At 52.9% G+C, this 12,049-nt stretch overlaps 1 protein-coding gene across 5 annotated transcripts in view; it reads left to right on the forward strand.

Annotated features, from left to right (window-relative positions):
* The first annotated feature begins 202 nt into the window (after positions 1-202).
* ANGPT4 (angiopoietin 4) overlaps positions 203-12,049 on the forward strand; it is a 35,428-nt gene continuing 23,581 nt past the window's right edge. For 3 of the 5 annotated variants that reach the window (XM_072943963.1, XM_072943962.1, XM_072943961.1), the window contains exon 1: positions 564-1,110. In XM_072943963.1, coding sequence (XP_072800064.1) covers positions 802-1,110 — 309 coding nt within the window. In that variant the 5' untranslated portion in view covers positions 564-801. Of the gene's footprint in view, positions 1,111-12,049 lie in introns of all 5 variants that reach the window. The other 2 variants (XM_072943960.1, XM_072943965.1) reach the window with 2 other exon arrangements.

Here is a 12,049-nt window from a genome sequence, read left to right on the forward strand (position 1 = left end):
TCCTAGCCAAGGCGCCCGCTTCCCTGGCTTTGCAAGGATTTTCTGTCTCTACAAACAGATTGGACTGGCTGCCTCCTCCCCAGCCTCAGCCCTCTGCCCCCTCCCCTTTGCTCTCTCTAGGGTCACTCTGCTCTCGCTTGCTCTCTCTTGTTCTCTCTCTCGGTTTCCAAGGCTAACATGGAATCAGAGAGGGGAAGGTGGAGGGGGGAGAGAAGGGGAAGGCATGAGGGGCTGAAATTTGAGATCCCAGCCTGGTGGGGGTTAGGTTAGAGAGAGAGAGAGAGGAGAGACAGAGACAGGAAGAGAGAGTTCAGTTGTCTTTGGTTTTCCAAAGCGGGCAGCTTGGGGGTTTGGGGTGCGTGTGTGTGTGTGTGTGTGTGTGTGTGTGTGTGTGTGTGTGTTGTTTTCTTTCCTCCTCTCTCGCAGGGAGGCCAGGCCTCCACTGGATAATAAAAGGACTCAGACGCAAGGCAGGCAGAGCACGCAGTGCTGGGACTGGCAGCGTGTGGACAAGAGTGAGGAGGCAGGAAGGGAAAGAGGCAAGAGTAGAGGTGAGGGGGTGTCTGGGGGCGGGGGGCGGGAGGCAGTGGGAGGAAGCAGAGCAGCTGTGGTATTTGGAACGAGTATAAATAGCCGCCGGGACAGAGCTCCGTCAAACAGGGCTTTGCAGCTGCAGCAGCCCCGCGGGCAGGCCTGGCCACTGTTGGCCACCGCGGGTGCACCCCGGGCACGGAGACGGCGGCGGGCAGGCTCGGCCCCTGGGCTCTGACCAGACACTCCTCGCCATCGCCCCGTCTCTGGATGCCCCCTCGGCCAGCCATGCTGCTGGGTGGCCTCCTCCTGGTTGTGGCCACCACGACTGTGGCCCAGCGGAGGGGACAGGAGGCTGGCGGACGCCGCCGGGCACACCGAGTCCAGCACGGCCAGTGCAGCTACACCTTCGTGCTGCCCGAGCCTGAGCCCTGCCCCCCGGAGCCCGAGACCTTTGGGGGCTCCAACAGCCTCCAGAGGGACTCCCCAGCGGCTGCGCTGAATCTAGGGGACTGGCCGACCCAGCGGGTGCGACAGCTGGAAAAAATGCTGGAGAACAACACGCAGTGGCTACAGAAGGTAAGGGCTGGGCCTGCAGAGGGGTGGTGGGCAGCAATCAGCAGGTGGAGCAACCACCTCAGAGGCCTGTCCTGGACACAGATGGCCAGGCTGATAGGACTCTTGTCTCTGAATTGTGCAGACGGGGATGATGAGGCCCAGAGAGGGGCTGAGACTGGCCTGAGACCACACAGCAAGACTGGGCAGAGTCAGAACTGGAAATCCAATTCCCTAACTGCCATTCATTCATTTGTCCAATAAAGATTCTTTGAGCACTACCACAGACCAGGCCTATCTCAGGTGCCAGGGATATAATAGTAAACAGAACAGTACATCCCCTTCTGGACTAGTGGAGGGAAGGAGGCAATAAAGAGATGAGCAATAAATATCTACTACATCAGATGGTGAAGCAAAATGAAAAAGGGAAAAAGGCAAGGAGTGATTGGGCGGCTATTTTAAGTCAGATAATCTTAGAGGACTTCTCGGGAGAGGTGGTATTTGAACCCAGAGAACAAGCGAAGGAATGGAGCAGCCCATTCAGGTATCTGGGTGAAGGGCATTCCCAGCAAAGGGTCCTGCATGTGCAAAGGCCATGTGGTGGGAATGTAGTTGGGATACCTGGGGAACAGCAGGGTGGCCAGTGTGACCGGAGCAGAGAAGGAGAAGGAGACAGGAGTGAGGGAAAAGATCTGAGAGGTGAGGGGAGGATAGACCATGTTGGGCCTTGGGAGCAGCCACTGGAAGGACTTTGGCTCCTGCTCTGAACACCACAGGAGCCATTGAAGGGTTTTGAGCAGGTGAGATACACCTGATTTGGTTTTAACAGAATAGACTGTAGAGGGCAGAGTAGATGCTGGGAGCCCAAGGAGGAGGCCACTGCAGCCACCAGGCAAGAAGGGATGGAGGCCTGAAGCAGGATGGAGCTGGGGGAGGGGGTGTGGTCAGTCAGATTCTGATATATTTTGAAGAGAGAACTAATGGGCTATGCTGACGACTTGGATGTGGAGTGGCAGACATCAAGGAGTGGAGGACCCCACTGCTATTGTGGCCCAAAGCCGGGGCCACTCTAGTCTCTCCTATCATCATTCTTTAAGCAGACACTCTGAGCACCAACGGTGTGCCAGGCCCAGGATGATGCACTGAGGTCCAGACGCAGGTGTGGTCTGCTGTGGGTGTCAGGAAGGGAAAAGCATCCTGTGGTGTCCAAGACTGGGAGCCATCCCTTTGTCCCCTCTGGTTTCCAAATTGTGCAAATCATTTGCCCAATCAGCAAACAATGTCCACTCCCCTGATAAATGCATATTTATTTAATGTTTACATGCAGGCCCCCAGATTAATATCATACGTACAGGTATGGCACCAATGACGTTGGAACTTTAAGAAGATGACACATGAAATTAGGTAAATTGAAATTCTGGTAGTTTCCTCCTGTTTTCCAAAGGATTGCCTTCTGCATATCCTGAGTTGATCCATCCTCCAGGTGGAGAGGTTGCACTCCAGTGTGTAACCAAGCTGTTTTGTGCACACACTCGCATACACACTCCTGCACACACATACTGAACCTCCTGTTTCATTCCTGCCCCGACCATCTATCTCCTCAGCGCCCCACTCACCATCTTCCCACAGTCCTCTGCCTACTTGCCCCCCACGCCTACTGCCCAGCAACACTTCCAGCTGTCACCATCCTACCCCTGGCATAAATGATGGATTTAAATCAATGGATTTCAGATCAGGAAGTCACTCAGCTCACCTCTTCAGCTGTCAGTGGCGTGTCCCCTGATAATCCCGGCCAGGGGTCACCGTAGAATGCCGTGGGGCTAAAGATTGCAGATTTGGGAATCAGGTGGACCTGAGTTCAGGTCCCAGCCTGGCCGTGTGGCTGTGGATGAGTGAGTCTCAGTTTTTCCATCTGCAAAATGGAGAACACCTCAGCATGGAAGGACCGGTAAAAACACTCACGCCCTGCTCTCAGCCTGCTGCCCAGCTGCTATACGTGCTTCACCTCGGCAAGAATACGGTAGATCCACAGGCTTTTGCTTACTTCACATAATCTCTATTTTGAGCCCTGCACCAGTGGGCAGGGGAAGCTCAGTCATGGTCAAGTCAGTCCAAGGGTGACAGGTAACCTCGGGGCTGAGGATGTCACTTGTCCATGCTGGTATTCTGGAGGGTCCCCTATCCTGCCTGGTCGCTGGTAGGGTCCAAGCAGGGGTTTGTGGTACATCGCTTGGGTGCCCTTGGGTTGAGTGCCCCCTTCATGCCCTTTGGCTTTTGGGTCATTGCCAGGTCACCCTGTGTAGGTGGAACCTGCCACAAGATCAAACCCATCAGCCTAAACACATCTGGCAGTCACTTTCCTCTGGTTCCTGTCACCTCTTTGGGCAACAGCATAGCCGAGAAGATGAGAGCCACGAACCTGGAGCTCAGTTTTTGGGATTTGAGACCCGTTCTGCCCCTTTCTAGCTGCGTGACCTGGGGCAAGTTGCTTCACCTCTCTGAGCCTCAGTTTCCTCACCTATAAAATGCAATGACAGTACTACCAACATCTATGAATATTTAACAAGATGATGCATATGAAGTCCTTGGCCCAGCAGCTGGCACACAGTAAATTCTCGTGTGCGTCAATTGTTCCCATTAGGAGCTCTTCCAGGAAAGAAACACAGATCCTATGATTCTTGAGTCCTTCCTCCCCCGCCAGATGAGACATGTGGCCTCTGACTCAGGGATATGTGGCACCTGAATAGTCATGCCTCTCCCTCCAGCCAGGGATGCTTGCTACCTTCTATGACCATGACCTTCCTCTGGCTCTTCTCTTGTACGTTCTCTTGGTCTGAGTTTGTCTCAGAGTCCTTGAAACTTGAAAGCCTCTTTCTGGCTTCTGCTCTAAACTCCCAGAAGAGAAAAAAATGAGTTTCAAAATATTCTCATCTAGTAGCATTACCTACATCATCATCATCGCCATCTGGGATGACCAGGGATGACTGGGGATGACTGGCCTCCCAGACCAAGCTTTTAGCAAGACTCATTCATCTGGGAGGGCCCAGGGAAAAGCCTCCCTGTTGCAAGCTTGCTGTGGCCAACACTTGCGCAGCCCGTACCCTTGCCCCAACTCCCTGTCCCTAGTGTCCAGGGGAGCAAACTGAGGCCAGAAAGGGGAGAGGACTTGCCAGAGTCACACAGCAGCAAGACCCAACCTGGCTTCTCACTCCAAAGTCCAGGTTCCTTCTCCAGCTCTGGAGGGTGGCAGGGAGGTGGAGGAGGCAAGATCTGAGACAATGGGGTGCCCCTGTCTGGCTCAGAATTCCCAGATCTCCAATACCCATTCTCTTCTTCCAGGACTCTGCTGTGGTGTCCTCCTTCCTGTGCTCAGAATGCACGGGGGGCACCCCACCCCTGTGCCCTCACCCCCTTCTTCACTCCTCTTCCCCTCCTTCTATGGATCTCTCCTTCCTCCTCCCTCTCCCTCCTCCTTCTCCCTCCTCCTGGAAGCCTCTGCCACAATGACTCACGTCTGGAGTCCACTATCGGTGGGCTGCACATAAGCTCTTGGCTCTGTTCTGCCCTCTCGTCTGGGTGAAGAGCTGCAGCAGGAATGCGACGGGGGGCAGGATGGAGTGGACAGAGCCAGCTGGAGAGCAGGCTTCCCTTGCTGGGCCAGACAGCACAGTGGTTAGTGCATGGCTCCTGGGTCCAACATGGACTAGCTCTGGGACCTGGGACCCGGGGCCAGCCCTTCACTCATCTGTGAGATGAGAGAATGAAAGCACCTCCTCCTGACCTCTGATGTGGGGTCAAGAGAGGCAGAGCCTGGAAAGCATCTGCCCACAGCAGGTGATGGATAAAGGTCCACCGTTGTCCTGTCATTGCCCCAGCGGCCCCAGGCCTTCCAGCCAGGAAGTGCTATTCTCTGCCCTCTCCCATGCCCCCAGCAGGGACCTTGTCTTCTCACAGGAGTGGGAGGAGACAAGCCCCCAAGCTTTATTCCACCCCCAGCACCTGAGGACAGTAAAGCTACTCGATGTCTCCCGGTTCCCAGAATTGGGGCAGACTCCGAACCCCGAACAGTTGGATCGTCCACTTTCTCGACTGTGTGGAAAATGCTGGCCATCTGTCTCCCTGGGTGTCTCTGCCTTGCTCTTTCTATCTCTGCACCTCCATGCCTCTGGTCCAGGGCTCTCAGGTGCCCCGACTCACTCACTCTGCCTCTATCACTCTGATCCTCTCTCCTGTATGGCTGGCGTTCCCTGAGCCTCTGCCTGTCCCTTTCTCGGGTACCCCCTCATCCCTAGGCTGTCCATCCCTCCTGCCGCTACCTCCCCAGGCCTCTACACGCTTTGTCCACACTGGACAACCCAGGACACACCAGCCCGATGGCCAGTGTCCACTCCTCAGCCAGGATCAGCTGGGGCCTCTTTCTCGTCCCCTTCTGCACCCAAGCCAAGCAGAGAAGGGTCAGGGGCTGGGCAGGAGACCCCCAGCCTCTGCTGTTCGCTCCAGGTCCCTGACGTCAAACCTCAGAATAACTCAGCCCCTCAGCCCACGGTCACAAGGCCTCGCCTGGCTGGACGCGGGTCAGAAGCGCATCCAGCAGGAGCACAGCGTGGGGTCCTGGCCCAGCCAGAGATCCTCCCAAACTGGCCAGGGCTCCCAGCTGCCCCGGCCTCCCCAGGCTGCCCGTAAATTCTTGGCATTTTCGGCCTTCGGTTATCCAAACAAAAAATGAATCTCGGTTGCCGAACAAAATGTCTTGGGGTTTGATTTCCTAACCTCACCGCTGGCTCCTCTAGACAGTTTGGGGCTGGGGAAGGGGGTGGGGAGAACGGCATCTGCTTCTTGGAGGAACTGGGGTTTTTCTTCCCAAAAGGGAGCCTAGAAACGACTGGCACAGATGCCTGAGCCGAGAGATGACTGGAGAGCAGTGGCGGCGGCAGCCCCTCACACGGCCTCCCCTGGGGGAACAGGCCATCCCACGTGGGCTGGGCCCTGGGTTTCTGGCTCTCTCCTCCCAGGCCCCAGAGCTCAGCCGAGCCGGGATATTTACAGACCCTCTCCCCTCCTCAACTTGGGCAGGAAATGTGAGAGAACAGGCCCTTGGTCTGCCCCCTAAGCCTGCATCTCTGCACAGACTCTGGCCTCTGAGCGTTTGCTTGACCCCAGAGTCAGCTCTGAAATGTCTGGAATGGAGATTGAGTCAGGGGTTCTGTCCCAAGGGTGCCACCGACCAGCTGTGGGCCCTGGGGAAGCCACCTGCATCAAGCGGTTCCTCTGTCAAGTGGAACTTAAAATACTCCGTGCTTCCCAGCAAGTGTGCAGGATAAACAGGAGTCATGGCCAGCATTTATTGAGCACTTACTGTGTGCCAGACACTGTCCTACATGCCGTGTGAGAATTATTGCATTGAGTTCTCACAATGAGCTCATAAAGTAAGATTGTTTGCCCATTAACAGATGAGGAAACCGAGGCACCAAGAAATGAGAGTGCTTGTCCAAGTTCACACAGCCAGGAAGGGTGAGGTCCAGGTCACACTTAGGCTGTCTGATGCCAGAAACCTTGCTCGCAGCACTTAGACCAGTTCCTGGTTAATAAACAAGACACTGTGACCTGGTCCCTGGGTACCAAACTGGGACCTGGGGAACAGAGTCCCCTGACCACCAAATGGGAAACTCATAGGTGCTAGATTTTTCCCTTTTTCCAGGAGGCCCTCAGCCAAGGAGAGCTTATCTAAGGTTCTTCTGCCAAAGAAGATTCAGTAGGACCTCAGTCAGCAGGACCAGAACTTGAAAGCTGAGAGGATCCCAGAATCTCCATCTAGGCTTCCTCACCATTACATCCTCCATCTTCAGCCCAAGGCCTGGGGTAAATCCCACAGAGGCTGGGTGTGGGCCTTGGGGCTCCACTGACTCAATTTGACCTGCCTCTCTGCTGCTTGCTGGCTGTGTGTTCTCAATCACTTTGTCAGTCTGTGCCTCAACATTCTTGTCCATGAAATGGAGCCACTAATCAAAGCCACTTTGCAGGTTGTCACAGAGATAAAATGAGTTAATACACATGCAGGGCCGGGGACAGTGCCTGGCATAGGGTCAGAGTCCAGGAAAGTCGGCTGTTGATAATAACACACTTGGGATGCTCGGCACAGGAAGGGAATTCACTTGGAGTCAGCGCAGGAGTCCAGCTCTCACTTGTCTACATCCTGCCTTGGGTGATCTTGGGAAAGTCCCTTTTTCTGCCCCCTGGCCTTATGTTTCCTCATCTGCAAGGCAGGGAGCATGAAAACAAGTACCTCAAGTAAGGACAAAAAGAAGCAAAGCATGCAGAGGTCTGGCGGGGTCTGCAGGCGAGGAGATGACTGGGGAGCCCTGGCCCTGAAACTGAAAGCAAAACGAATTCCCCTTGGACACAGGAACAGAGCCTCAGAAGCTTAGGCTGGCAGGACCTTATGGCCTTTCACTCCTGACTTCAGTCTAACACTCATTGGTCTACAATGTGGCCACCAAGTGGGGCGGAAGGAGGGAAGGCGATTCCCTGACAGCTGAGGGGAACCCCCATAGGGAAGCTCTGCAGGGGCTGGAAATGGGCCCCCTGGGCGCAGAGATGAGCTGGAGGGCGGCTGTAAGTGGGGCAACTGGGGCCTCTTTCTCCAGGTCCCGCTGAGCTGGGTTCCGGTTTCAGCTCTATCTCTTGCTAATAGCCTAGCTGTTTTTCTCAGCTTGTGACTAATTTTCAGTGTGCAAAAATTGGGAAATATGGAAGTGTGTGAAGACACAGAGGGAGAAAAATCACTGTCTTCCCAGTCCCTGATCATCTCCTGGTTAATTTCCTTGCTGTTCATTCTATGCATTTTAAAATTTTGTCTGAAATATTTTAGATGTAGGAAAAGGTAGAGAGAAAAAGCAAATGAATTGTCTTGTTCCCACAACCCAGCTTAAGAAACAAAACCTCCTGGGTTCAATCCCCAGGACCTCCATTAAACAAACAAACAAACAAGCAAACCTAATTACCTCCCTTTCACTACCCCCTCAAAAAAAGAGTAAGAAAAAAGAGGTAATAGCTGAGAATCTTTTTTTAATTAAAAAAATAAAAACCTTCCTAGATCAAGGTTTAGACACAGACAACCACAGAAGGATAGCCAAGCCTGAGGCCGAGGCCCTGGCAGCCCCTCCCCAGCTTGTGAGAAGCACCCATATCCAGGTGGCAGAAATACCCACGCCAGCCCCTCTGCAAGGAGGAATCAATGAGCCCCATTTTCCGATGAGGCCACTGAGGTTCGGAGAAGCTACCTCACTGTAAAAGAAAGGAAGCTGCAGGGCTGTGACTGAACCAGCGCCTGACCCTCAGCGCCGCCGTGCACCAGGCCCACACAAGCTCAGCGCTGCAGCTGAAAGTTTGGCGAAGCCAGGCCTGTGCCGGGAACCCCGGGTGGGGCGAGAGTTAAAAAGCACTCCCCCCCTCAACAGCCCTCTCATCCCTGACCCTCTCTACCCCTGGCTCCCTGCCCACTTGGTCTGATCTGGTCTGCTCACTCACTCGAAGCCCTGACCCAGAAGAAAAGCAACAGAATCTGCTACAGGGAGGAAAACAGCTGAGAAGGCCGGGCCTGGTTGCTCAGAAAAAATAAGACAAACCTCCCCTCTGCCATGAGCCAAGGGTCAGGGCCTGTGTGGGCCCCGAGGGGATGGGAGGGGCTGGAGCTAGGCAAAGAGGGAGGGGCCAACCTTGGCCATTGGGCTCACAAGCCACAAAGTTAGTGCCACTGGAAAAATGAGGCATCTGGGGCCTGGAGATGGCAGGGCGGGATGTGATGCCAAGCAAGGAGGGCAGGGCCTTGGAGCAAGAGGGTCTGAGCTCTGTAAACTCTGCAAAAGCAGTGCATTAGTTACGTGTTATGACATAACAAATTACCCTAAGCCAGTTAGCAATGTAAAGTCACCGCAAGCATTTATTATCACTCATAGTTTCTGAGTCAGGAATCAGGAGCAGCTTGACAAGGTAGTTCTGACTCTATTTTTTTCACTCTGACACTTGGCTATAAGCTGGGACTGTGATCATCTGAAGGCTTGACTGGGGCTGGAGGATCAGCCTCCATGGTGCCCAGGCTGGGAGAGTGGTTCTGGCTGGTGGTGGGAGGCCTCTAATCCTCCCCAGATAAGCCCTTCCTCAAGGGTGCTTGAGGACCCTCAGGACACGGTGGCTGGCCTCTCTCAGAGCGAGAGATTCACCAGGTAGCAAAGCAGAAGCCACAGTGTGATGATGCCATCAGGGGCTCACCTCCAGCGTTTCTACAGCATCCCTTTGGTCAGCCAGTCCTGACTGCACTGGGGCAGGAGTACCGGAAAGGGGGTCACTGGGGCTGTCTTGGAGTCTGACTCCCTCAGGCAGCCCACCCAAGTGGTAAAGGCTATGGTCTCAGGAGCACGAAGGCCCGGGTCCCAAGCCAGCCTCTGTCACTCAGCTGTGTGACTTGGATGACAGGCTCACCTTCTCTGTGCTGCTTTTCCTCACCTGGACAATGAGGGCGGGCGATGAGAGAACCAAGGACTAAACGAGCTATATTTGTAAGGCCCTTGGGGCCACGCCTGGCACACTTGGTGCTGCTGAGATCTGCCTTCGGAGGCCCTGGCGGCTGCGCAGATCTCAGCCCACCCCTCAAGTAGGAACCCGCCTCCTCTGATCACTGCTCTCTCCCAGGGCCCCACACAGGTCCTGGCACTTGTGAATGAGTTTGTTGAACAGGCAAAATGACAAAACAGACGAGCAGACAAAAGAGCCTCAAGACTGGGTCAGGTTTCTGGAACATTTCTCTTGCAAGTGCCCTGAGCTCCCTCCCTCCCTTGCCGTGGGCCTCCCTCTGTTCCTCTTCCCTGCCCTCCAGTCTCCATGCTGTGATTACTTCCCCATTCCTCCTGCCCTTGGACCCTTTTCTCTCCCACTCTGCCTTCTGGCCTCGCCTCTCACGGGGCTCCAGGAGCAGATGGAGCTGGGTTGGGATGTCCAAACTTATTTCTAGCCACCAATCATTCATTCAGTGGAAATTCAGTGCCCCTGACATAAAATGGACCAATTTGTTCTGTTGACAAATCCTTATTGAGCACTTTTAAGGGCTCAGCGAAGGGGGTGCTGAACCCTAGGTCCTGCGCTAGAGGAGGAAGGCACTGTTTCTACCTGCTTCGCCCCTGCCCTCCCCTCCTGTGCCCACCAGACCTGACCACCCGGCCTCCCAAGTCAGCAGAGCTGCGTATGAGTCCAGCAGCCACCAACTTGATAGGTGACGTCAGGGAAGTGACTGTGTGTCCGAGCCTCCATTTGCTCCTTTGTTAAAATGTGGTCAATAGCAGGGCCTCATAAGGGGACGGGGTAAAGGGGGACTGAGAGGCGCTGTCTTATGTGCCCAAGCACACCTAGCACGTCGTGGGGTGCCAGAATGGAACAGAAGCTCCAAGCATTTCTATTAACAGGGCCCTTTTGTATGAGCTGCACATGCCCCCCTCACTCCAACCCCCCAAAGTGGTACTGTCACCACACCATCTATTGATGGGGAAATGGAGGCACAAAAGCCAGACGTACAAGCCGTGAGGCAGCTCAGTCTGGGATTTAATATTTTTGTAAAGGCGCTTCTTTCCTTTCCTGCTGTTCTGTTTCCCAGTGGCTGCACCACAGAGCCACGTGAGGCAGTTTCTTTCAAAGCGAACTGTTCCAGGAAAGGAGATGTCCAGTTCATTCATTCATTCAATCAATAGAGCACCTACAGTTTGCCAGGCATCCTTCCAGGCAGCAGAAGAAAAGACAGGCAAATCCCCTGCACTCTTGGAGTTAGTGGTCTAGTGGGCGGGCACTGGGCTGGGACCTGTGGGGGAGGAATCTTCAGAGATCTCAACTTTTCCTGGGCCCAGGGCCCCTCTGGCATCTGGTAAAGTTCAGGACCCTCTCTCTGAAGCATGTCTTTAAAAACATAAAATTAAAGGTACAGGTTTACAAAGGGAACAAATTGCCTTGAGACACAGATATCAAGTATCTTTAAGAACGGATTTGTGTTACAGCCACATATGGCTTCTGTATTCACCCATTAAATAACAAGACCTGATGATGGACCTAGTACCTTCCATCACTTCGAGGTTGTAATGAGTATAAACAATATGATGTAAATGTCCACAACACCGTGGTGGGACACAGGAGTATCTACGATTTCTACTGACGACGAAGTTACAGATGCCACCAGCACTGCAGTCGTTTGTGGCCTATATTCATCACTGCAGGAAAGCTTGCTTCAGTTAGAGGTTAGCAAAACAAAAAAGCAAAACCCAAAACACAATTTCCCATCCAAGTCCATAGATTCCCCGAATTCTATTCACAGATCCCTCGGGGTTCCAGAGACATCTGTTAAGAACTCCTGGTTGATAAAAACTGGCTTTTAGATATGTTAATTATATCTGTACAAGCACACTTCGGAGATACTGTGGATTTGGCTCCAGACCACCAAAATAAAGCCAATATTGCAATAAAGCAAGTCACATGCATTTTTCAGTTTCCCAGTGCATATAAAACTTATGCTTACACTATACTGTAATCTAGTAAATGTGCAATCACATTATATCTTTTTAAAAAGTACATGCCTTAATTAAAAAATATTTTCTTGCTAAAAAATGCTAACCATTGTCTGAACCTTCAGCAAGTTGTGGTCTTTTCACAGTAGTATCATCAAAGATGACTGATCACAGAGCACTATTAAAAATATAATAATAATTTAAAAGTTTGAAACATTGCAAGAATTACCAAAATGCAACACAGAGACATGAAGTGAGCAAATTCTGTTGGAAAAATGGCACAGAGAGACTTGCTCAACACCAGGTTGCCCCAAAACTTCACTTTGTAAAAATATGCAACATATGCAAAGTGCAATAAAATAAGTTATGCCTGTATACATCTTCATTCTATCTTTTTAGAATCCAAACAATTTACAGGTATG

Source organism: Vicugna pacos, chromosome 19, assembly GCF_048564905.1.
Source record: "Vicugna pacos chromosome 19, VicPac4, whole genome shotgun sequence".
Classification (NCBI taxonomy): domain Eukaryota; kingdom Metazoa; phylum Chordata; class Mammalia; order Artiodactyla; family Camelidae; genus Vicugna; species Vicugna pacos.